General features: G+C 39.8%; 1 protein-coding gene and 1 pseudogene across 1 annotated transcript; one reads left to right on the top strand and one right to left on the bottom strand.

Annotated features, from left to right (window-relative positions):
- Positions 1–5,673: 5,673 nt before the first annotated feature.
- On the top strand, positions 5,674–25,339 carry LOC139721989 ((E3-independent) E2 ubiquitin-conjugating enzyme UBE2O-like). The gene is made up of 18 exons (XM_071633316.1): positions 5,674–5,874; positions 6,934–7,104; positions 8,153–8,311; positions 8,856–8,999; positions 10,396–10,502; positions 10,920–12,544; positions 12,851–12,950; positions 13,676–13,820; positions 14,555–14,650; positions 15,890–16,044; positions 16,697–16,868; positions 17,453–17,675; positions 18,537–18,634; positions 20,435–20,497; positions 21,237–21,440; positions 21,833–22,012; positions 22,951–23,030; positions 24,832–25,339. Exons 1-18 carry the CDS (start codon positions 5,674–5,676, stop codon positions 25,337–25,339), a joined length of 4,431 nt encoding a protein of 1,476 aa, XP_071489417.1.
- On the bottom strand, positions 18,745–19,358 carry LOC139722009 (uncharacterized; annotated as a pseudogene).
- Positions 25,340–26,583: the final 1,244 nt, after the last annotated feature.

Here is a 26,583-nt window from a genome sequence, read left to right as displayed (position 1 = left end):
AAATGATGGCATGTTATGAGTTATAGGATGGTTAAAAAATTTATAGAGTAATATGATTTCATATACGATGACACTAGTCAGACAATTTTGTTGTATTGTTTTGCATGTATATGTCACTGTGTTTGTGTAATACATATTAGTATTTTACTTCACATATTCTTAAAGCTTGTTCATGTACACACTAATATTCCTCTATGTAATGCTTCTTTAGGCTGCTAAATGAGTAGGATGTCTAACATATACTTAATGTGCAATGTTAAGATATCTACCAAAAAAAAAATCTAGTGTCTAATGTCTAATGTCGTAGTGAAATACATGTTTGAGATAGTGATGTTAGGATTCACATTTGGTATATTGATAGTCTTGATATGAAATATCAGTGATTGCTTAATATGAAGGGGTCCCTGGTATGTATTGGGATTTATACCCCTGAGAGGCATGAAATAGAAATGGAAAAATATAGCTACAGAAATCAATCTACATTATTGATGTGTTTCTGCTGCAGATGGCACTGCTTTCAGCAATATTTAGCAGTTGATGCTTGCACTGATAAATGAAAGACAACTCAATATCTTAGTGGATGTTCCTTTGCTTATTTCTTATGCTTTGTTTTGTTGTTTTTGTACTTTTTACAACAGCCTGTTTCCTGACTACTGTAAAAAACGAAAATAGAGTCACTGTAATTTCTGTAAAACAGATACAGTGATCTTCTAATCAAATCTTCATTGATTCTAAAGAGGATATTAGCTAGCTATAGTTTGCTTTGGAGGTTTTGGAGGTTTTTTAGTTTACTTTGGAGGTTTCAGATGGATAGGAATTATGAATTGTATTTAAGCACTATACTAAAGAGGAAATAGACATAAACAGAAGCACAAATTTTCCAATCTTTTTGTATTTTTCAATAGCTGTAACAAGCATTCATGTGTATTTACAATGGGTATTGACTCCCATCGAACAACTCGATTTCCCAACTCTAAATGTTGCTTTTATCAATATTCATTCCTAATGAATGACTTTTTTTTTTCCATTTTGGAAGAAAATCGTCTGTGATGATATTTGATGCCTCCTGTTTTATATGAAGTGATGACATTGTCCTGAAAAAAAAAACACCTTCTTTTCTCTTACAACAATGACACCCCCCCCCAAGAGGTTAATATTTAATTGTTTTGATAATTGCTCCTATAATTTATGATTGTACTTCATTGAAAACAGTATTGCATTTTGACCATCCAATTCTGGATCAATATTCTTGGCAACTACCACTAGCAGAATGCATTTATGTTGTGAGCTTGCACTTGATACAATGGATGCAGATGCTCTATACACTACCCAAAGCAATTACTGGTACGCTTTTATGTCTATATGAAAATGTTGCAAATATGAGTGATCAAATTTATGAATCATCTTGATTTGTCCATCCATTCCATTCTGTGAACTCGGCTCTACAGTCCCTGTCAAACAGCTTGAAGGAACGCAGTATCGTCGCATCAGAAGCACAATAAAGTTATCGTTTTGCAATGGCAATTTCAGTGAGATTGTGAATGTGTGATCTGTCCTGCTGCAGAGCAATTTCGTTTTTGTCCCAGTCTTGACCGGATGTCTGTCCGCCTATTTTGTACTTTTGTGTGAACTTTTTTTGTCATCGTGTTTTACCGTCAATTTATAGTACAATTAATCCACACTGTCCATTAATTGGCCGCACGTTATGTGGATTAAAATTCAACAATAAGATCAATAACATAAAGATAAAGAATTAAATCAACTTATCTCGACCTACTGTTTTTAATTCCGAGAACGGTTTCACGTCCGATCTTGAACGCTCCTCGGACTGTCGGAATTAAAAACAGCAAGTCCAGATGAAATGATTTAATTTTGTGCCTTTATTGAACGTTACCTGGATAAATCAGAACTTACACCAATTGATTAAGATCAATAAAACTTCACCAAAATCAGACAACGATGAAAGTGATGGAATTTGATAGTTTTATTATGTTTTCATTAAATCATTAGAAACCACGTGAGATTAAAGGATTATGCCATTGCCTCGTAAGTCTCTAAGTGACTTGCTCACTAATCTCCTTTCTGAATTTCCGTTTTTAGCTCACCAGAGCCGAAGGCTCAAGGGAGCTAATGCGATCGCTCTTCGTCCAGTGTCCGTCTTGCGTCGTCCGTCGTGCTTTGTGTGCAAACTTTTTACAATTTCATCTTCTTCTTAAAAACCCCCAAATGGATTTTTAACAAACTTGGCAGGTAGCATCCTCAGGGAGATCTCAGTTTGTTCAAAATGGCACCACAGGGAGCCCCCCCCCCCCCCCCCCGAAAAAAAGGAATCTTTCAAATCTTCTTCTCTAGAACAAGAAGTGATAGAGCTAAGCTGATATATATGAGTTAGTATATTTATGATCGTATAGTCTTAAGTTTGTTCATGACAAATCCAGGGGTGCCACTCTCCCCATGGAGGGGGGGGGGGGTTCCAAATTGGGGTCTAAATTTTACATTTTCACCTTCGTCTTGAAAACTTCATGCATGGAACACAAGAATTGACACGTGTACAATGTACTTAAAAAAGTGATCCAATGGCTTTGTATGAAAATGATTGATAACGTACCTCCTGAACGTAAGAGCTCTACCAAATTTCTAGGTGTCCTCATTGATGAAAATCTAACTTGGAACGAACATACGACACGTCATTATGTCACAACTTGTCATACTTCCAGAAATGTATAGGTGTTCTTTTCTAAGACTAAAAGTTATTTTCCCCAAAATACTCTTTGAATATTTTGCAATTACCTTATACTACATAACGTTTATTGCAATAGTGTGGGCTACAAGTGCGAAGACTATAGCTCGACTGTATTTATTTTGTTATTACAAAAGAAAGCTATATGCATTCGTCACTCGTAATGGCTCACAATATCTAGCCCATGCAAATCTACTCTTTAATCAATCAAAACCAATAAACATTATATCCTCCAATTTATTTTTTTTTTATGTTTAGATACTGAATAATTTACTCCCAGTTTCTTTTCACGAGTTTTTCAAATTGAATAATACTGTTCATTATTATCCTACTCGCAATACGCAAAGCTTTCATTAATTCAGTAATCCCAAGCTATTAATTGGACAAAAATCCATAAGACATAATGGGCCAGACTTCTGGAACGCACTTCCAGATTATCTTGAATAATGTAAAACGGTGTATATTCGTTTAAGAAAACTATCATACTACAATCTGTGAACATAGTTTTTGTATATTGACATGGCTCTTTCTTACATTTTGTGAATTCAATTTAAAGTTCCTTCGAAATATGCACAATATTTCTGTGACTACCCATTTCATTTTGTCACCATCACTTTCATCATCACCACCATCACTGTCATCTTCATTGATTATCATTATTTTCATTCATCATCACCCTGCTGTCATCATTATAATTATAATTTACCATGTCTTTGTTAGTATTTATGCACTAGAATATAAAGTCTATAATGCATAATTTTGTTTATACTACATAATGCTAAACAATATGCTCTCGCCCTGTCCCCTCCCCTCTTCCCCCGTTAGGTACATGGGCTGCCACGTGTTAAAACAACCGCTTGTATCAGTAAACTTGCTTGTATGATAGTGACAGTCCTATACATAACTTCATAGTTAATATTTTGCTAATTTTTGGTATGATATGAATTTTGTCGGTGTAATTTTTCTATACATTCATGTACTTTCTTTGAATCATGTACATTGTATATTGACGTTTTCGGTTATGTTACTGAAACGAAAATTTGATTAATATATGAAATTATGTTGAAGAAAATCAAGTTAAAATCAAATCAAAATAATTCATGCCCATGCACGATCGTCAAAGGTGGCAAAATGATTAATTTTCTTGTGGAAGGTGGCGAATATATAGCAGTTCCATGACATATTGTTGGTTGCTGTGTTTTTCTTTCAATTTCAAAATGTAATTTGCATTATTGCAAGCTCCATTAAATTATAAGGGAACACTCTGTCTTATTAAAATGGGTTTAATTATCTATATCTCCGAAAACTGCAATGTCCCTGGGCGAAAAAAAAACTACAATAACATGACGTAATGTCGATACTTTGCCCTTTATGTTCTGAAACTTTCGGGTCACTATTTTTTGTTCTTTTTCTTTTAACGGTGAAATGGAATACAGTATTGAGAAAGGGCTTGGTAAGGACGTTTTGTTCTGTTCAGAAGGTTACACTCATGAAATTGAGCCAAATCTATCATTTTTTTTTTTGTTATTCATGTTAATGATTTCTTGTTTCTGTTTTGAAGTCATTAACATGTCACATCCTCATGAAAATACAGAGCAATCTGAAATATCATTATTTTATGAAGAAAAAAAAACAATCACTGTAAACTTGTACAGGCTAAAAAAAAAAAAAAAAAATGTCTGCACTCATCGGTCAAGAAGACAGCCTTTGACATATTTCTGAAGGAGTAATTTCTTCTTAATGTACTCACAAGCATTTTTACAATTGATATGGATGTTACAGCTGGGGTGTACGTTCCTGTCTGGAAACTTCAAAACTATAAGTGCCATGAAAACATATCTAAGTCTAGATCTGTGAAGAAAATTGTGTTGCCCCGACTGTTACAGTGGCATATAGGTGCCGATTCACGCGGAGAATGATCACGCATTGTCTCAATTGTGTTTTGATAAACTCATAACCTTAAAGAAAATGTGACATGGCAGAATAGAAAGTTAAACACGATCCATTGCAAATGTTTACCTATTGTATGTTATTTTCTTGTGCGAGTGAGCAGTGACTGCACAGAAACTTTAACAATTCATAACTTTTTAACAGATTGTCCGATTCTCCTCAAACTTTTACTGATGCGTTCTACGTATATTGCTCAATCTCAATCCACATGTTATATGAAGGTGAACTTGTCCTTTAAACATGAATGCGTAAATAATCCTTTAATAATTGCTTTAAGGTGTATAAATACAGCAGAGACAAGACTAACAGAGAAACAAAAAATATATACAAGACAGGCACAATCATTATCATGAGCTACACACCGAAGTATACCAACAAGAACACTATGCAAACGAAACAATAGAACGAAAATTGGGAAGGGCGTTGAAAAAAGATAAAAGGAAAAAAATGGTAGAGTCATTCAAATGCTCAGAACAGGCATTTGTTTGTTTGCTTGATAAGTTATTCATAATATGTTATTCATTATTTATTTACAAAGGCATTTATATATGGCATATGTTACACACAAATATAATCTGAAATATTCATGGCGATACAAGAAAATGAACAGATTTCTGTTTATCTATAGGCCTACCTACCTACTTACTTATTATACCTTTATACCTATCTATCTATCTATCTATCTATCTATCTATTTATCTATCTATCTATCTATCTATCTATCTATCTATCTATCTATCTACCTACCTGTCTGTCTGTCTGTCTGTCCGTCTATACGATCTATTATCTCTAGCTATGGTATAATATTCATCATACCTTTCTCCATAATATGAACCTTCGGACATGCATATCAACGTCTATATAATATTCAGGATTTAAAGATATAGGTACCACGGTACATTAATAAAATATTTTCTGATTGTATGATGTCATATCACGCTCTGAATGTACACGTGAGGTCGTCGTACTTTTTAGTTGTAAACATGGCGGCGACCTTATCTAAAGAAGATGTGGTGAGAAGGAAACACCGTGGGCAGATCCAGCTGGGACTTGTTACTTACAGCTACACAGGAGACAGCAGCTCCGAAGACGATGACGATGACGATTCCGATGTCGTCAGAAAGGGTGAAGTCCGCGTCTCATGGTATCCAAAAGGTCGTGTTGAGGTCCTCGCGGAAGATAAGGTGTGTTCAGTGCGAGGGTGAAATGTATACCGGCTGTTCGCAGTGTGGTCCCATACGTTGGGTAAATTGTTGGCAACTTTACTGCCGCCATCCATACCGTGCATGTTATGTCCAACGGTGGTCCAATGTCGGTGAAATCAGATGTAAAGTGATATCCTTTGCCTTGATTCATCACCGTATCCATGACAATTCATTCTAGTAATCTACGAAAGTAGATTTAGGGCACTGAAATAGTTTCGTGATCATTGACGTTGTGTCATTGTACTTGACATTGTAGGGTCTAATTTTATACTCCTGCTGTTTCCAGATCAGTCGGTTCCGGGATGGAAACCCGCTCATGATCATGCATGGATTCATGAGGGGGGCCCTGCCTGCTCTGAATTAATAATGATCCCTCCTCCTCATGAGCATGGCCAGGGTGCTGATGAAGCCCTCGGGGTGATATCATATGCTCATGTAGCCCGACCAGACACTAGTGTTACGCTATGCGAAAACAGACGTACCATGTACAGCGACTGGGCTGTGTATAGTTAATGCTCATGATGCACATGATGAGGCCCCTTGACGTTGTTCACTTATCATCCATCTCACATCTGACATAAAAATCGTTGCAAGTTCACACAGACTACACAGTAATTTTTGTTACACACACATACAATATGTATGTCCACTCTCAATGATGAAATGAAGAAAAAAAAATTCTGTCTGCGCTACTTGACAAAAATCAAGTTTTAATCAACTCATGTGCAGCGACCCACAGAAATGCAGGTGTCATCCCCATTCGGCATTGGGTTCACTCAATGCAGGGCTGCCGCACCTGTTATTGACCTGATCAGAGTCAAATTTTTGGTGCTTTTTTCTGTGTGTGAATTATGAATAATAATATGAAATTTTGGGGGAATTCTGTGTCTATTGTTCCACTACTGTGACATCATGGACTGTTGTAGGGGGGCTATACCGCTCAAGAAGGGAACAAGAAGAAAAAGAAAAAGAAGAATTACTGTCAAATGATGACAGGAATGTCTAATGCTGTGCATGCTTTCTGATATCTCAAATTAGGTAACACTGCATGACCGTTCCCTGCTGCCAGGAGACATTGTGAGGTACAACGTCGAGGACCAGCCTCAGAAGGGACTGGTGAAGACCATTCATGTCAACTGCCATCTCCAGGTTCTCAACACCAGACAGATGGTTTACAACATTCCCAGCCAGCAACTTACTCCCATTGAGGTGAGAGCTGTACAATTAACCCTCATGGCCCAGCTACTTTAAAATTTGTACGCAGTAAAGTTGCCAGTAGTAGTGACAGACTTAAACCCAGCAGAAAGACAAACAAGAATGGTATTGGCAGCATTGAAATTCCAGTGGTGAATGATATTCATTGAAAGTATAAAAAAAAAGCATAAACACAAAAACAAAAACAAACCCAAAATTAAAAAGAGCAATTCAAAATTCTGTGATATTTAGTCTCTATAGTGATGTTGTGTACCTTCTACACAGGAACCTTTACTTAGCTACTACTGTAAAACATGATATATTCGCGGCAAGAAATTTTCGCGAATTGGAGCCGAAGGCCTTTTTCGTGGCATAAAATTTTCGCGAATTGCCACTGGCATTCAATGCATATAGTGTAGATAAGTAATTTTGCATGCATTTTAATTTCGTGAATCTTGGCACTCGCGAAATTAAAGTGCATGCGAACATTCCTCGTTTTACAGTAATCTATTGAGATCAATGTTATGTCAATATCTTGCTTTTTGAGATAATGTAGACGTAATGAATAAAATAGAGTGTACAGGGCGTTCCTGTTACAGTGAAGTAAAAATTCAGGTTCCAAATTTTGATATAATGAAAACTGCTTGTCCCGAGGACTTTGCTATATTATGGGAGTCAACTGTCAGTATGCTGTAGGATATTGTATGCATCACATGTCCAATGAAGATGCCAGGCAATGAGGACAAGTCACACTTTTCCATGTTCGTCTTTGAAAGTTTATCTTTTTCCTCAAATAATCTGTATAAATTCTTTGCTAACACTGGAATTATCCGTTTTTGAATTCCTATCTTGAAAAATATTTATTAGTGTATAAAAAACAAAGTGTATATTTAAAAACAATCAGGCAAAATCATGATGTCTTGATAATTTTTGTACCTCTGCCACAAAGTGTTGCTGGAGGCAGTATTTCATATAATTCCATGAAACTGCTATTCAAAATCTATGACAAGACAACCTTGTTCATAGATGAATGAATAATCTGTCTTTTCATCTGTCCATACAGCGATTCCAGCCCAGTGACCATGTTGTGTTGGACGACTGGGTGGGCATCGTAAGGGACAACTACAACAGCATCGTGACAGCCTTCAAGAATGGGGCCCGTTGCGTTTTGTCAGACGAAGACGCGTGCCGACTGATTGACATTCATGACAATAGCGATGAGGTAATGTCTCCTTCGGGGTTTTTCCGAAATCATCTGGTATGTTGCTTGATTGTTCTGCATTTATCTCACTATGCTATATTGTAGGGAGATAATCGTAAGTGTACTATACACAACTATATGCACAAATTTAAAAAAAAAATAAAAAAAAATGTAAATCACTAGTCATTTACATTTTCTATCTATCTATCTATCTATCCATATATATCTATCCACCCATCTATCTCTTTATATGTTTGTAATTCAATCATTGATTTGCCATCTAATGCAACAGCAAATCAACTTTTGTGATGTCCTAATAAAAAAAAAAAAAAAGCAAATAAAGGAGCATACTGTAAAAGTGGAAATTTTCACGCATTTCATGCAACCAGAAGCTAGCGTGAAAATAAAAGCACATGAATATTTTTGCATGCCATATATTCCAGTAGTTAATGTCCTGATCGAGCTGAATTAAAACACCCCAAATTCAACTTACCTGGCTAGCACAAAAAATTACTTGCGCAAAAATATCCACTTTTACAATAGGTGATGTCTTCATTACCCACAGGATTCTGTTTTTGGAGAAGAGGTGGGCTTCTTTCCGGGCCAGACACTCCGTGGACCTTCTAGTGTCTTCAAGGGGGCCAAGTGGCTGAGTGGACCCCGCCCAATCCTTAGCAGCAAGATCAAATTCAGGGTCATAGTGGAAGAGGTTAGTCTTTTCTTTCAGGAAAATGATGCACTTGTGTAAAAAGTTGATTAAAAAATGTTATTTTGTTATACACTGCATTCTCCACAGACAATTGTCAGAGTTTATTTAGTGCTGGACAAGAGTATGAAGTAGCAATAGCATGATAGAATTCACTTCTTTAAAAGTGAAAGACAGCGGAATAGGATGAAGTTCATTTTCAGAGGTGAGTTGTCATTATGGAAAGTTTGCATACATTACATGGTGCATGGAATGGATTTGTGCAGGAAAAACTTTTTTTTTTTTCCCATGGGTTACCATGCTCCCACAGTCTTTTGCTATGATACTATATAATTATAACAGCTTTTCAAGGAAGTGTTGTAGTAGATAATTGATATTTAAAAAGACACACTGGTAAGAATCATATTCAGTGTTTTCATCTTATATGTTGCTTTCATTTCAATGTTTGCATATTATGTAACATATGATATGATGATATGTACATGTACCAGCAGGACTCTTCATTAGCCTGTGCAACTGTCACCAGCTAATATAGAGGACACCCGACACCAGAGTAACATGTGTCCAACTCTATTGCTAATTATTTACATCTTGAGCATTATCTCATGCAACCTATTTTGCTATGCTTTTATCTATATCTTGTAACCACATCAAGCTCCTGTAGGATATCTTATCGAGCACAAAGTTCTTGTGAAACCAGAGAAATGTTATACTTTCTGTCTGATCTGTATTAAACTTAAAGTGTTCATGTTGTGTGACTTTTTTCAACATGATTTGGTGTTCCTCTTCAAGAGGAGGTTTCCATAAAAATGCAGGTGGATTCAATGAGCATAGAAAGATCTCAGTGAACCACTCATTGAAAATCTATGGAATAATTGAGAATCACCTCCTTTAAAGGGTTCTCTTTTTTATACCCTGCCTTAACATTGAAACATCAAATGTAAATTAAATCAAATTCAATTCAATTCAATTAAATTCATTTCAATTTCTCAGCATAAAAATCATGACAAGTATAAAAGACACAATGCAATGTGTTATACAGAAATGTATAGATATTAAGTAAGATTATAGAATGTCATTACATTTGTACTATGTGGTCATTCATTGTTTCAGATTACAATTGGCCATTTTCCATTCCATAATCCCCCTTCCACTTTCCCCAGCCATTGGCTATAAACCTTCCAGAAATAATTTTCCCTCACACATACGTGTAGGGATTGATGGGGATGTTTAAAGTGACCATTTAGTATTTATTGAGAGTGAAATTTGTAAGTACTGTTATTCATTCATATATCCATTCATATTAAATGTTTATCTCTTTATTCTTTCATTGATGAATTCATTCCTTCAGATATGTATTCCTTCATTTTAATTGCTTTGTCTGTGATCCACATTCAAGGTGAAAATAGTCGGGGTTGATGTGCAATGGTGTACAAGGGCAGTCAGCAAAAATGCCAGTGATCTGAAACCACCTCCATCTGTCATCAAGGGCAAGAACCTTGAGAGGTGAGTGAATAATCTTTTTCTTTTGGTACACACCCTGGTTTGAATGCAGGGCTGGCTGAATACTTTGTTTTGTCATTGTATTTGTGGTCCCACCGCCCCCCCCCCCCCCCCCCCCAAAAAAAAAAATAAAACAAAAACAAAAACAAAAAACAAGGCTACGATCAGATTGAAGCAAAAGAAATGTTAACAAATTATCCTCTTTTATGTGTAGGTCTAGTGCTACCACACTTTCAGAACTGAGATGATTTCATTCTTGAACTGTAGTCACATCAGTTTGACTCTGTGTGTACTGATCTCTGTTCAAAGGCTTGTATAATTAGTTCATTGTGAAAATAATGACAGCAAAAACAACAGGTGAAAGTGGGCCGAGTTTGATTTCTGAAATCTGTTTTGATCCTTTTAACATTGACTTGACAGGTTAAAGCTTTTAAACTTCAGTGCACATGCCAGTGTGCAGATAGGGGACAAGTGCATGTACACCCTGGATGAGGGTGATCTCGCCCATCCAGATCCTGTGTCCAAGGGCGGGGCCCTTTGCTTCAGGAGGCCGGACGAGGCAGCCACCTTTGATGCCCTTTCTGTGCCGGAGGAGGGGGATGCCGACATGGAGGTCTCCCAGCCAGACCCAAGCCTCGTGCTGCAGCGGCTGATTCGCAAGTACAAAACTGTTGCTGCAGGGAGTGGAGCCAGGACAGTCTCTCCTCTCTTGTCGTCCCTTCTGAGACTGTTGATGCCCAAGGAGTTTGAGCCTGGGTCAGATGGCAGGACAGGTGGTGATGGAATGGGGGACGATGGTGTCAGCGAGATGCCAAGACTGCAAGATGTGTCGTCATCTGAGCTGCAGAGTATTCTCACAGAGGTTGTTAAGTCTGATCAGGAACACACTCATGTCAGTGATACTGTAGACCAAAAGACATTTGATAGTTTAGAGAGTAAAGATGAGGAAAAAACCGATGCTCAGAGCCAAAGAACATCTGGAGGTCAGACTACCACCAACCCATCTGCCTCTCATGACTGTAATGCAATGGAAGATCAAACTTCTGATGATGGGATGAAGTCTGCATGTGGTGCATCTGGAGGAGAGATTGAGAAGCGCAGTAAATTCAGCATCAATGACAAGCATCTACATGATTTGCAAAGTTGTCTAAGTAGCTACATGAGCAACTCCAGTCTCTTTGGAGATTTGGCATCAACGGCGACCTCTGACAAGCCACTGCTGAATGGCGATGTTGAGTCTGAATGTGACAAGTCCAGCAGACTAGCTGCCTCTCAAGACTCAGATGCAACTGCCCTGCAGGCACTGTACAAAGAGCTCCAGGAACTGTACCAGGATGTCGACAAGCTCCGCAGTCCAACTGCAGCTGAATCCAAGAGCGACGCGAGAGTAACCAGAAAGCTGCTGGTGCAGATGTTGAGAATGATGTATGGGAAGTTGTCAGGCCAGAGTCAGGGATCCAGAGACTCTATCCCCTCACCCAGACCACCTCGATCCAAAGTCTCTTACAAGAGACGAGGGGAGCAGACCGTTGGCAAGGGATCAGCGAGGAGTGAAAGAGGTGGCAGTAAGAGGTCCTGTATGACGAACAAGAGTGATTCCTCAGCAAACGAAACTGATGATGACGAAGATGATGATGATGAGGAGGAGGCAAAGTCTGATACCAGTGATGAAGAAGAGGATGATGTGCTTGCAGATGATGCCCTTGATCAAGATGAGGAGAAGGAGAAGGAGGGGGACGAGGAGGAGGCAGAGGATGGCATCGATGGAGTTAAGCCCTCAGCTCCAAAGACGTCCAGCCACGGGGCAGCGAGGAGACCAAAGGCAGCTGCCCACCTGCAGAAGAAGCGAAGGGACCCCGGCAATGTGGGGCCGTTGAAGGCGGGCCAGTCGGTCTGCGTGGAGGTCACACACACTTTCACCAAGGTGGATGTCCTTTGGCAGGATGGTTCTTATGAGAAGGGCATCATCTCTACGGATGTCATCCCGTGTCGGCAGCTGGACGAACTGGAGTTCTTTCCTGGTGACTTCGTGACACAAGGGAAAGGTGAGCCAGCTTCTTTCTTCATTTTCATAGTACAACTGAGACAAAGAAAACAAGGTTTATTATCTGTCAGATTGACAAAGGCAGTAGAAACCCTGCAGCATTGTTAGATATTCTGAAATTGGCTTCATCTCCAAACAAAGTAGTGAATTGAATGATTGATACTCAGAAGTGTACATCGGGTACCTCGCACATTGGTCGTAGGTATTTTATTAATCATCACATTATTCCTATTGATTCTTAGGGCATCAGCATTTGCACTGATGAAGTATGCCTGTGTATGTACTTGTATATTGTGACTGTTCACAGGAACTACTGGCCATGTGTATGGAGTGGTGACCAGAACAAACAACAAGGAGAGGACATGCGATGTAAACTGGGTCAACAGACAGGGTGACCCCACATCAGAGTGAGTTTTCACTTCCCACCAATGATGGAGTAAAGCGCTTGTCTAGTTAACAATTGCTGTAATAGGTCTATTCATTGAAAGAAAAGACCCCTGAAAAGCAGTGTAAAACAAATAAATGAAAGCAGAAAAAGCAAACAAACGTGGAAATTTCAGGGCCAAAGCCAAACCCAAAGCTGTGTACTGGTGTGAGTGTATTTCTAGCCTTGGATATGCATTGTCAAACCAGATTGTAGGTCATTATATCGAGTAATCATTTTAGGCGTTTTGTTTGTACTCCAGTATTAGTAAAATCAGATACAGCATCTGTCAAAATATAGCCCAAATACTGGGTTGGACAAAGATTTAATAAAAAAATTAGGAATGTAATATTTCTAGTTTATTTTATGTCCATGTAATGATGACATTTTCCAGTCACCATAAAATGAGGTAAAATGCTACGTTATAACCTGAACTTCTAAGTTCCTGTGTGTGTACAGTGCAAATTGTCGTGAAAGCCACAGTAAGATCATTTATTCATTCCTTGTGACACTCCATGTTTTATTTTGATTTTGAATTCGGGCTAGTCCTCAAGAAATGGTTTAAAAAGAAAAAAAGGATGAGAGCTACTAAGAAACTCAAAAAAGCAAGGTGTTGTCATTGCCATTTTTTCTGGGAGGATCTTTTATGATCAAGATGTCAACATAGTGTCACCATTTTTAAAATGTATCCAATTGCTCTCCCAGTAGACTGGACATAAAGACGGAGGAACTGAGCGTGTACGAACTCACCCCTCACCCCGACTTTGTCTTCAGTGTGGATGACGTCGTTGTGAGGATAGCTCACAACGTCGGGGAGGACGACGGTGATGGCAGTCTTCCGCCCGCTGGACAGGTATGGGTGGTATCAGAGCCTCCACTGCTGCCCCAGTTGAGATAGTTTTATGGGACGAGATTGATAAGGGAGTTCCACTGAAAGTCCTAAGCTTGAGTGAAGCAATCCATCCATGAATTGTAATGTGCTGTAAAACCACAGATTTTTGCAGGACGAAACTTTCGCAAATTGTAGCCAACAGCCTTTTTCGCAGCATGAGACTTTCACAAATTGATGACTGGCATTCAATGCATAATGTAGATGAAAAAAACTTTAGCGTGCATTTTACCTTCGTGAATCTTGCTCCTCAGAAAATTCATGAAAGTTTCATGAACACATTTCATGTATTAGATTAATGTTGATTTTCATGCCATGTGGTCAAGTGAATCATATCACTCTCTGAGAGCAGTAACCATCGTTCTTTGAGAGGTGTCATGAGAACAAAATTTCATGATGAAGAGATGAACAAACTTTGTCTCTGTCTCCGTAGCTTTCATTTCTATTTGATGAGATGAGAGCAAAATGAGACAACAGTTCTCTTTAACCCACTGGTTTGAACCACTTCACCAAACAACCATCCATTTACAGAAAGAGAGGAGAGAGAGAGAGAGAGAAAAAAAAAGGGGGTAGGTTTGTGAAGACGGTAGGAAGATTCACAGTATGAATTAAAGAGTTTGGCTGGGTGTATCTTGAATATGCAGAACCAGGTCGATGCTGACCAGCTTTTCACTCTTCAATTTGTTCTTCCCGGTCAGGTCCAGGAGGTGAACTCGGATGGCAGCATTTCTGTGCGGTGGGTTGACGACACAAGGTCAAAGGTCATGCCCCACCTACTCTACAGAGTTGAAGAGGTGATTGCGCTACAACATTACCAGCTTGTGAAACAAGTTTGAAAGGGGATGGTGACTGCCCTAGTAGTAAGAAATTCCCTGTGTGTACAAAGAGAAGGAGAAATCTTTGAGAGTCTAAACAACATCACGTAATTGCTAATAAAGTTATGATTTTGCACTTGTTGGGATTTTGTATAATTTGTTGTGGTCTACAGGAGTATAACATTGACATTAACATGAAACAAATCTATTTTTGTACTTTATTCTACAGAAATCATATAATGGCAATGATTATACATCTAACAACAGCTGTTGTTATGACTTCTACTGATAATGATAAGAGAAATAATTCCTGGTCCTTGTGATTATGATATAGTTGTGCCGTAAACAATATAATACTCATTTTTATCATGGTTATAAGCTAGTTCACAGTTACAATTTTAGCATTTGTAGATGAAGGTCCGTTGAAATTGCCTTTTTACTATGGTGTTTGAAAACTTACTAATAGGTCTTTATGAGAACTATGTTATAGATATTCATGTATGAACAGGTACATATTGGAATGTACAGGTGACTGTGTCTTCTTTTCAACAACACAAACAAAAAGCAGCACTTACTCATCTCTTTTTGCTTCAATTGCTCATCTATCCATATTTCAAAAAGTTTGCAGTTCAGAGGTCATTACAGACTATTGCTAACTGTGAACTGGCTTATAAGCCAGTTTGTAATTGGCTCATGTGCACATAGGTACAAATGACCGTTCCTTTTTCTCAGTTGGTTGGGCACTTCATTCATTTTAAAAATGATGTAATGCATAAGGTTGTCTGACGTAACAATTTATGGAATTCATGTTCAAACAAAACTTGTTTAGACTAGGTGACCAGAATGGTCTGTCAATAAATGACACTGAGGTAAGCATCCTTTTCATTGTTTTACATTGAATGCATTGGCAAACTTTTTCTGTTAATCTCGCCAAATACTAGGTTTGCTATCAGGTGGATGTGCTGGCAAGCATCATTTTAAGGGATAACATGAATAATCATAGCATCACAGAAATGCTCATCTCGGTGAATTTAAAAACCATCATGCCTGTTGGTACAAATGACCTTTTTCTGCTCATGCACAAACTGGAACTACAAACTAGCTTATTGTCAGTGTCGTCATCTTGCAGTTATTCGTAACGTCATAATAACCATCATGATCAGTCATCATCATCATGCTCATTCTCATCGCCTGTATGCCACACCCTGTTCTCTACAGGACTTTGACTCGGAGATTTCCTTCACCGATGACAAGGAGGAGGATTGCAAGGAGAGGCTGCTGGAGGTTGGAGTGAACCACGATGGGACGTCCTCCGACAGCAGCTGGGAGACGGCCAGTGAGGACTCGGGTTCTGGGGAGGATGGACCAGACAGGTAGGGCTCTATCAGATGTTGAGCTAGTGCCTCATCTGAACCATTTTTTTTTTTCAAGATTGTCTTTCGTGGTTGTTTCAGTGAAATATGACATATGTATTTAGTATGTTCTGCCAGATCCTGGAATTCAAAGAGATGACCAGTCTTGTCTGGTCTGCTTTACTTCTTTGAAAATGGTATTTTATAATTGATTGACAAATTGCCTTACATCGTCATAGATGAACACTGATTATTCAGTGTTTTAGGAGTAGCCATGATAAAAAAAATGGACATACCTATTCAATTGGTAATTGGTAATTTACAAATAATGAAGCACAAATTAATTAATCAATTAATTAGTCCAAGGATGTTCCTTTCGCAAATGAAATGGGCCGTAGCCAGTGGCGGATCCAGAGGGGGGTGCACCGGGTGCACGCCCCCTCTTAATTTTTTTTTTTTGGTCAAAACAAAAGACATAAAAATAAAAAAAATGGGGGGGGGGGGGTGCCTGCACCCCCTTTTAATTTTTGCAAAGGCGCCTCCCCTTTACGGAATCCCTGGATCTGCTCCTGATACCCCCCCCCCCACTTTGTGAAGACAACATTGCACATACCACTTTTGCACCAATATCAATATTTCTGCTATTCAATATGAAATATGCTTTCATCTTCAGTGACAAAGAGGACATCTCAGCCAAGGAAGACCCAGATGGCGGGGATGAGGAGTCGGCCGCCGGGAGCAAGATGGAGCCCCATGACGATGAGGCAGAGAGGACCGGTGAGGTGGAGACAGGAGACCAGACAGAGGAGCCCATCTCCTCCACCAGCGACTGCTCCGTACTCCAGGTGAGTCCCATGAGTGGGTATCACCCCCCACCCCCCAAGTTTCTCTTCCGCTAGTACAGTCAACCAAATCTATTTGGACTGAAGAAATAGCTTCAACTTGGAGAAAATTTGACTCATGAGGGATTGAAATCAACAGAATATAAAGAGAAGAGGACTTGAAAAGACCTTTGACTTAGGCAATTATTCAACTTATGCAAGGTTGACGTAAGCAAGGTTGACTGTATTAAAGTTTTGATATTGCGCTTCATTCATTTGCCATTCAACAATTCTCTTTGTTTATTGTGTACATAAAATGACCTGAGCTAAACCCCTTGCTCTTCTGTTGCCAAAATAAGGCACAACCTCTGTGTTAGACTTATGGAAGATCACTTTACCTGATATGTCTTTACAGAGTCATGAAGATAGAGTAGTTTTTTGAAAATATTGATAATAGTAGCACACCATCAATGCAACAAATGCAAAGGATATCATTTGAAATGTTATTGAACGAGATCCTTAAAACAATAGATTTGCGTTGCCAATGAATCTGATGCATTGCCACTGAATCTGACGGTAAAACATTATTTACGTCATACTCTGTACAGCAATCCATCACGGAAGTTTCAGAGCAGAGGAGTCTTGACCAAACCACTCCATCCGAGGGAGTGCAGAAAGATGGGAGTGAGGATGTCAAACCAAAGACACTGAACAAGGATGGATTGAGAAAAGTGGATGGACTGAAGGTTGGAGAGCTGCATGCCAAAGAAGGAGAGGGAGAGACTGCAGAAGCAGAGGACGGTGACCTGCAGAGTCCAAACGCTGCCAGTAGTGAGTTGGATTTTTACTAAGTTTTCTTAGTGTTGGTCAGCAATTACATACTGTTTCCATAATGTTAAGGCCATCCTGTGGCAACCTGAAAGCCTACTCTACAGTTTGTAGTTTAACCCATTAGAAGCTGACACACCCAAACCGCCCGTCTTATTACTCCCTCCCTAAACCGCCAGAAACCGCCTGTCCATTTTTTTGAAGGTTTATGCTTTACCATTCTTTGTTTTCATGTAGAATATGTAATTCGAAAGAGGTCAAAGGTCAACAAAAGTATGTCAGACTTAATTTACTTCTGTGACACACCATTCTCTTTTATAGTAAAGTCTTAATAGGCTCTCAGATAAACATAACTTATGATAGACAAAAATAAACATGCAGTGAGCTATTTTACATAATTTAGAAAGTTGTCGAAATGAGAGTAATATTACTGTACCTTCCAGGGAACCATAGGCCATTATGTACAGAATTTTCAGTTGCTAAAAGATTAAGGCTTGCCTGATGATACCATGACAAATGTGAGCAAAGTCCAAATTAGAATTTGAATTGAAATTGATTCTGTGCAGGTGAATATGAATGACTCTTTTGCAATATGCCATGCACCCTGTGATGTGATTACATTGGTGACAATAGTTGTGTTTGCATAGTATTTTCCTTCAATTCTTTTCATGCCTCCTTTCTGAAGGGTGTCAGAAGCATTATTTACAAACAATGCCAGCATTTGTATATTGCCTCTTTTTCATCACCAAGAACCTTTCACATTCAAAATGACTTTGTTGGTGATTAAAGCATTGCAATGTCTGAACCAAGAGATAATGCCAGCAGCATATTGATTCTATTTCTATTTATTTCATGTTTTAACAGGATTCATCATGGAGGGTTCCCTTCCTAGCACACACTACTTCAGCACTGCCCTTCAGCCCACAAACAGGAAGCAGTTCCTTCAGATATGGAAGAAAGAGGTGAGGCATGGCTCCTCCTCCCCTTCCACCTTCCCCTGCTCTTCTCCCTCATCTTCCTTCTCTTCCTTCTTCCTCTCCTCCTCTTCCTTCCCCACTTCCTCCTCCTCCTCCACCTTCTCCTCCTCCTCGCCCTCCACCCCCTCCTCTTCCTCCTCCACCGCCTCCTCTTTCCCCTCCTCCTACTCCTTCTCCTCCGCCACCTCCTCCTCCTCCTCTTCCCCCGCCCCCTCCTCCACTTCTTCCTTTCCCTCCTCCTCTTCCTCCCCCTCTTCCTCCTCCACCTCTTCCTTTCCTCCTCCTCTTCCTCCTCCTCCACCTCCTCCTCCTCCTCCTCCTCCTCCTCCTCCACATCCTCCACCTCTTCCTTTCCCTCCTCTCCCTCCTCCTCCTCTGCCTCCTCCTCCTCCTCCTCCGCCTCCTCCTCCTCCGCCTCCTCCTCCTCCTCCTCCTCCTCCACCTCCTCGTCTTCCTCCTCCACCTCTCCTGTTCCTCCTCCTCCTCAGCCTCCTCGTCTTCCTCCTCCACCTCCTCCTTTCCTTCCTCCTACTCCTCCTCCACTTCCTCCTCCAGACCTCTTCCTCCCTTCCTCCTCCACCTTCACCTCCACCTTCTCCTCCTCCTCCTCCTCCCTCTCCTCCTCCTCCTCCTCCTTTTCCTCCACCTTCTCCCTCTCCTGTCCTCTTCCTCCTCCCTTCTCACTCTCCTCCTTCTCCTCCACCTCCACCTCCTCCTTCCGTCTTCCTCTTGTTCTTCTCTTTCCCGTCCCTCTCCCTCTCCTCTTCCTCCACTTCCTTCTCCTCATCCTTCTCCCTCTCCTTTTCCTTCTCTCTCTTCTTCTTCCACCTCTTCCACCCCCTCTTTTTCCTGCTCTTTCTCCTCCTTATCCTCCTCCTTCCCAATCTCCTCCTCCTCGTTCTACCTTTTCCTTTTTCATTTACCAATTATCTTTTCTGTAATGCAGTGTGTGCTGAGTACTGTATACGCTATAATTTTTGCGTACATAAATTTTCGCGAATTGCCGCTGTCACACATTATCGCGAGTGGTTAAATTCGCGATTGGGGGACCAGAGAAAATATGAAGTGGCAAAGAAAGTGTGAATTTTCAACTTACTAGCAAATAAGAATGATACTAGTTATACACTGCATGAAAAAGACTTGCCAAACTCTGCGAACTAGTAAGTTAGAATTCAACATTTTTGAAGTGGTTAAGTCCATCGCGCTAGATTTCTGACGAGTGGTCCCCTTGCGATAATGGATTGGCTCTCTACAGTATTCGTAAGTAGACGTGGACGTGCATAAACAAGCTTAGCCAGTATGGTCTGTTCGGTAAGCCGTGACATGGCATACTAGTACATGTACTGAAATGTTCGTATCATCAAGGCAAGGGATTCATTTTGGAAAGTAATATTTTCGCGTGTTGTTAATTTCGCGAATAGCTCCCAACTCGCGAAATTTGCGAAAATAAAACCCCCACGAAATGTATAGCGTATACAGTATATGTGTTATGTAATCATTCTGTATTTGTTTTCATGCATTGATAAGAGTGCGAAAATGAAAAGATACTAAGGTAGACACTCAGTTTTCTATTGTCTATGAAAATTGTCATAATTAATGCAGTCGAAGTTAGATCACAGGAGTCAAATGAGATTATATTCAAAAGTTGAATTATTCACATATGAACAGATTTAAACGATGCTTTGTATGGACTCTTCCTGCTGCCTTGCATGATTTGTGTTTCCACAAAAGTGACAAACTGTCATGATGAACAGAGAAATTTGTATTTCACTGATCAAAATTCAGGTTCGTCTGCTCCAGACGGCCCTCCCCCAGGGAATCTTGGTCAAGGCTTTCGAGGACAGAATGGTAAGACTTGTGCACCATCTCCTATCTCACTGAGGTTGTCACCCACTTTGTTTGTAATGGTAGTTGAGTCACCCACACTCTTCAGCAGTTTTTCACATACTGGTTTAATACTGTCGATGCCAGGTGTCTGATTGGCTAGTCTTGTGAGTTTTAGTGGTGATGCAGCTCTAACTGCTTTGAATGAACCACATTATCTGAACTTCTTGGAACGATTCAGTACTCATAATTCTGAGAGTAAAAACAGGATATCATCTTCTTTTGTCACCTCTACAGTCATAGATTGTTTTTTACAGTCATTTCAATACAGTCTGCTCTCAATTATCCAGCCATCTCTTAAAAAAACTTCTGTGCTATCCTGATGTGTTCGTGCAGTGAAGACCAAAAAAAAAAAAAAAGAAACAAAACAGTGATTCCAATCTCAATTAAAACTCCTACCAAACTCACATGATTCACATGTAATATTCCCAACAGAAATGTATTTGATATACATTTTACATTAAGGTGTTGCAATTTCTGGAAAAAAAGGATAACAATTTTGATAGGCTAGCAAAGCATTTAGATAACAGCACTTTTGCCATGTGTGCTTCCTTACTAGCTACCTCTGGGTTGGCAGCTACATGTACATGTACATAAACAGAAACATTGTTTCTCCCATATCCGGCCATATTGCTTTATGGCCGGATAACAGCGCTCGGACTGTACGTCATAAACTTTCCTATTGGTATGTTTCCTCACCCAGGACATGTTCTCGGCCATGATCGAAGGTCCAGCCAACACCCCCTATGAGGACGGCCTGTTCTTCTTCGACATCCGGCTACTAGGTGACTACCCCCACTCCCCTCCCAAGGTGCACTACCTGTCGTACTGCAGCGGGCGCTTGAATCCCAATCTCTACAACGATGGCAAGGTTTGCCTCAGCCTCCTCGGCACATGGACTGGAAAGGTAGGTCCAGAGGTCCCAAATGATGATTGGATGATGAGTGAGTGTTAAAAAGTAGGAGAAATTTAACCAAATACAAAAAAATTGTGGTCCTTTAGAGCTTAGGCAACTTGCTATGCTCTGCAGCGTATTGTGTTTGAGTGCATACAGTATTATCACTCTGTAATGCAAACAAACAAAATTTGTCTTATTTGGCACATGGTGATAAAATCAACTGCAAAAATGTATACTAGCCAGTTAAGTCACAAAGAGTTGAGCTCACTTAATCCTTCACTTGATAATATCTTAAAACGTATGGAATACAATGCATGTTATATCAAATGATGGATGATGCAGTGTTCACTATATGTGCTTACTGTGTCTCTCTTCTATTACTACGCCCTGCCCATTGCCAGGGAAACGAGATGTGGACGGCATCGTCAAATCTGCTGCAGCTGCTAGTCTCCATTCAAGGCCTGATTCTGGTCAATGAGCCGTACTATAACGAAGCGGGCTACGAGAAGCACCGCGGCACGATGGAGAGTTTGGAGAACTGCCGCATGTACAATGAGATGGTTCTGGTGAAGATGGTGCAGGTATATATGTGCCTCTGGTCAAAACTCTTTCTGACCAGTGGTCAGTTAGATTTCTTGAAGGTCAAAGATCATAGGTGTCATAAAGGACATAAAATAAGTTTAATCTCTCAATAATTCAAGAGTGGATAATCAGATTTTCACTAAATTGGCAGGGTGTGTTTATAATGAAGTAAGAAAGAAATATACTGTATGCGCCATATATTTAGCGAGTCTAAATTTTCGCGAGTCGGAACTTTCCGACGATTTCGCGAGTGGTTAAATTCGCGATCGTGGAGTCCTGTACTGAACGGGGAAATGTGTACTCGCAGTGTATGTCACATTCATAGCGTGATCAGAGTCAATATTTTTGCGTGTCTTTAATTTTGCAAATAGAACCTGACTCGCGAAATTCGCGAAAATGAAAACCTCGCGAAATATTCGGCGTATACAGTATGTGAATTTGGGGTCATGAGGTCAAAGGTCATTTGGGTCATGAATATTCAACAATGGATGATCAAATTTTCCCCCAAACTTACTTCTGAATGTATTGGTAAATGTCCCTACACCTCTATGTTTTTGTTAACGATGCTACTCATGAAATGGTGATATTTTTATCATGGCTGCTGGGCGAAGGTCTGCTCTCTCAGAGTGCTCCTCCAATTCCCTCATGACTTTGCCTCATATTGTGTTGCAATATCAGATGCAGTAAACATTACTTGAGCAACTATAGACACTGCCATATATTGCTGGAACTGATTACCTTACATTATGAATAGTACATTTATCCCTTCTCCACCTTCAGTCTAACAGAAACCTGCAGAGCACTAACAGAAGAAACAATTCTATGCAATGCTCATTTATCTCAAGATGTCCTTCCAATTCTCAATTGAGCTCACATGATCTTTAGCTGTGTATTTTAATGCTCCATGCATCTGTTTGTTTTTCTCTTGTCAATACAGTGTATGACCAATATACTCAATTCACCACCTGAACTATTTAAGGAGGAGACTGTAAGGTTTTGCAGGAAGCGATGCGTCAGGTAAAACAATAGAATTTCACTCTTTTTGTAGTTTTGCTTGTGATACATGTATGATGTTCTGTTCAGCCTGCTGTTCATGGTTTTGTTTGTTCTTTCCTGATGTTGCCTGTTTATGTGTACATTTCAATTGGTCTTTGCATATTTCATGTAGTAGGCATTTAAATGTGTGAATATGGGAGTCAATTTCAAACTCTTGTAAATGACAGTTCTATGGGAGTTTTCTTCTTTTTTTTTCTCTCTCTCTAAAGATATTACTTTTGCTAAATATAGTGATCTAGATGAAGTTGATTGCATTTGGTTATGGGAGAATTTATTGTGTTAAGGTATCTGTTGATGTTTTGTTGTCCCCGCCGAACGAGTTCGAGCAGGGGACTATGAAACGGGCTCCGTACGTGTGTGTGTCCGTGTGTCCGTCCGTGTGTCCGTCCGTCCGTCCGTCCGTCCGTCCGTCCGTGTGTCCGTGTGTGCGTCCGTGTGTGATCAAAATCTTCAATTTGCTACTTCTCTGTCATTTATGAGCCAATTTTGATTCTGTTTGCTTTATATGATAGCACTACATGGGAGCTTTGAAACTTCTACACAGAATTTCAGTCGTGACCTTTGACCTTGACCTTTGACCTATATTGTACATTTTGCTACAAAATGCTACTCCTTCGCCATTTCTAACCCGATTTCGATTCCGTTTGCTTTATGTGATGGCACTAGGTGAGGGCTTCAAAACTTCTACACAGAATTTTGACCTTTGACTTCTTTGACCTTTGACCTTGATTTTTGACCTGTATTGTACATTTTGCTACAAAATGCTACTCCTTCGCCATTTCTAACCCGATTTCGATTCCGTTTGCTTTATGTGATGGCACTAGGTGAGGGCTTCAAAACTTCTACACAGAATTTTGACCTTTGACTTCTTTGACCTTTGACCTTGATTTTTTGACCTATATTGTACATTTTGCTACAAAATGCTACTCCTTCGCCATTTCTAACCCGATTTCGATTCCGTTTGCTTTATGTGATGGCACTAGGTGAGGGCTTCAAAACTTCTACACAGAATTTTGACCTTTGACTTCTTTGACCTTTGACCTTGATTTTTGACCTATATTGTACATTTTGCTACGAAATGCTACTCCTTCGCCATTTTTAACCCGATTTCGATTCCGTTTGCTTTATATGATGGCACTAGTTGAGGGCTTCAAAACTTCTACACAGAATTTTGACCTTTGACTTCTTTGACCTTTGACCTTGATTTTTGACCTATATTGTGCATTTTGCTACAGAATGCTACTCCTTCGCCATTTCTAACCTGATTTCGATTCCGTTTGCTTTATGTGATAGCACTAGGTGAGGGCTTCAAAACTTCAACACAGAATTTTGACCTTTGTCTTCTTTGACCTTTGACCTTGATTTTTGACCTATATTGTACATTGGCTACAAAATGCTACTCCTTCGCCATTTCTAACCCAATTTCGATTCCATTTGCTTTATGTGATGGCACTAGGTGAGGGCTTCAAAACTTCTACACAGAATTTTGACCTTTGACTTCTTTGACCTTTGACCTTGATTTTTTACCTATATTGCATATTTTGTTACAAAATGCTACTTCCGGCGGGGACATATGTTACGCACCGCGTAATTTCTACTTTTCCTTGTTTATCCTTGGTATAAAAAACTACAGCATTGTAATGATTTGCACATCCAAGCATTCATATGTTTTATCGTACGTACTATATTTTGAGCTTTCTTTGGAGCATGAAAGATGTCTTATTGCAAAGGACTATAAATGATTGTCTTTTATGGTACACAGACTCTTGAAGCGCCTGGAATCCTGGTTAGAAGGTGCCTCAAGGCAGACAAATTATCCGGACTCAGAGGGGCAGTCGTCTCGACTGATCAAAACAGAGAACAGTTTGGCTGCTGGCTCTCCATGTCCTGCCGACCTTCCTGTGGAAAAAAGAACAGATCAACTTGACTCTACACCAACCCCAGTCTCTGGGTCAGACCAGGCGCTGCTACCCACGACAAAACCCACATCTCAACCACCATCAGACTCTGCCACATCTAGCCCAGCAGAGACCCCATCAATCTGTCCCTCAAGCCCAAATGATACAGCGCCCTCGCTGGCCAATCCAGTAAATGCCAACTCACAGCCAGTAGACACAGGGAAAGCCCCTGATGGGACTGGGGATGTAGATACGACTCAGTCCTCCCCAGCCCCCTTTATACTCTTCCCTTTATCCAAGGGGTTCATCATAAGCATAAACCATGCCCTAGAAGAATTCAGGGCAGCGCTGACAAAGGCAGGCATAAGTTAACCCCTCCCTACTCATCCACATTAAACCTTTGAGCCTGGAAAAGATTGCCCTGATAGATTGAACTAATCCGTGAATTTAATTTTGATTTGACCCTTAATGTTTTTTTCTGTCATTTTCTCTTGCAGTGATTTTACCTGTTTTCCATTGGGAAAGCAAATGTGTGTGTGCTGCATGTAGAGTCAATTTGAGCGAATGTTGATTTTGTTTTTGTTGACTTCTCTCACCGTGTCATATTCCATAGCTTTGTTTTGATATTTGTTGCAAAAACATGTAATTGCATCATTTTCTATTTACACTGATTTGCCTTAAGTCCATCTTGTGATGGCTTTCAGATGCAATTGGTTATTCAAAGTCATAAACCTGAATTCGCAAAGGTGATTTGAACAGAAATCCATGGTTCAAATATAGTGCATGGAGGAAAGCAAACATGTGTCAGTGCGTGCTCATTAATGGATTTCTGTTGGTCCACATTAAATGCATGCTCATTTATGCAGTCAAAATTTGCATAATCCATGGACTACATACAAACAACCTTTGTGAATTGCAGCCATTTTTGTTTAAATGTACATTATTTTCTTCAAGTTTGTCTGTTGTTATAATGATATAGACAAATATATCTTTTGCTCATAAGTTGTGAGAGATACTTTATTTTGTTCTGCATATTTTTTGAACTCTATTTGTAAGGAAAATGTATTGCCTTGTGTGATTTTGGGTTTTACAGCACCTCTCTACATAATGAGGTATAGGTTCATATCATCTTCCTATTGACCCAAGGTTTGAAGACATTGTTCCCATGTACACTATACTCGTCATATAATCTTGTAACCCCTTTGATATATCAAAATGAGTCGCATCTGCCATCTTACTTTAATTCACAAAAATAAGTGGTGGATGGCTGAACAGAAGTGACAAGACCTTGTATCTCAAAGTTAGGTGAAAATCACTTTTTTGGGGGGATCAATTGTCGAATATTCAATTAAGTGATGTCCTGTTCACATCCAAGCTGTCTTACACCAAAAACAAAGTCGCCACGGCATGCCAAAGGAAAGGTGATCCCATTTATTAAAGTGTTTGGCTGCCATGTTTGTCGCTGTGCTGAACATTTGACATTGAGATCCGAGGTTTTGTCGCCCCATCAGTGATATGCTGCTGTATCACATACAATCTGGCGGAAAAAAACATACCCTCGACCTCATGGTATGACTAACCCTTGGGCTGGCCCCTGCCATCTGTACTAACTACAA

This window comes from Diadema antillarum, unplaced genomic scaffold, assembly GCF_040938485.1.
Source record: "Diadema antillarum isolate AM-2024a unplaced genomic scaffold, OU_Dant_1.0 scf00000154, whole genome shotgun sequence".
Taxonomy (NCBI): Eukaryota; Metazoa; Echinodermata; class Echinoidea; order Diadematoida; family Diadematidae; genus Diadema; species Diadema antillarum.
This window is presented reverse-complemented; position numbering and strand designations above follow the sequence as displayed.

Bases quoted from the DNA above. Each gene is read 5' to 3' on its own strand.
- LOC139721989 (XM_071633316.1), top strand. From the start codon at position 5,674: ATGGCGGCGACCTTATCTAAAGAAGATGTGGTGAGAAGGAAACACCGT. The intron at 12,951-13,675 runs GTGAGTTTTCAC...CTCTCCCAGTAG, and splicing joins CAGGGTGACCCCACATCAGA to ACTGGACATAAAGACGGAGG. The intron at 20,498-21,236 runs GTAAGACTTGTG...TTCCTCACCCAG, and splicing joins AGGCTTTCGAGGACAGAATG to GACATGTTCTCGGCCATGAT.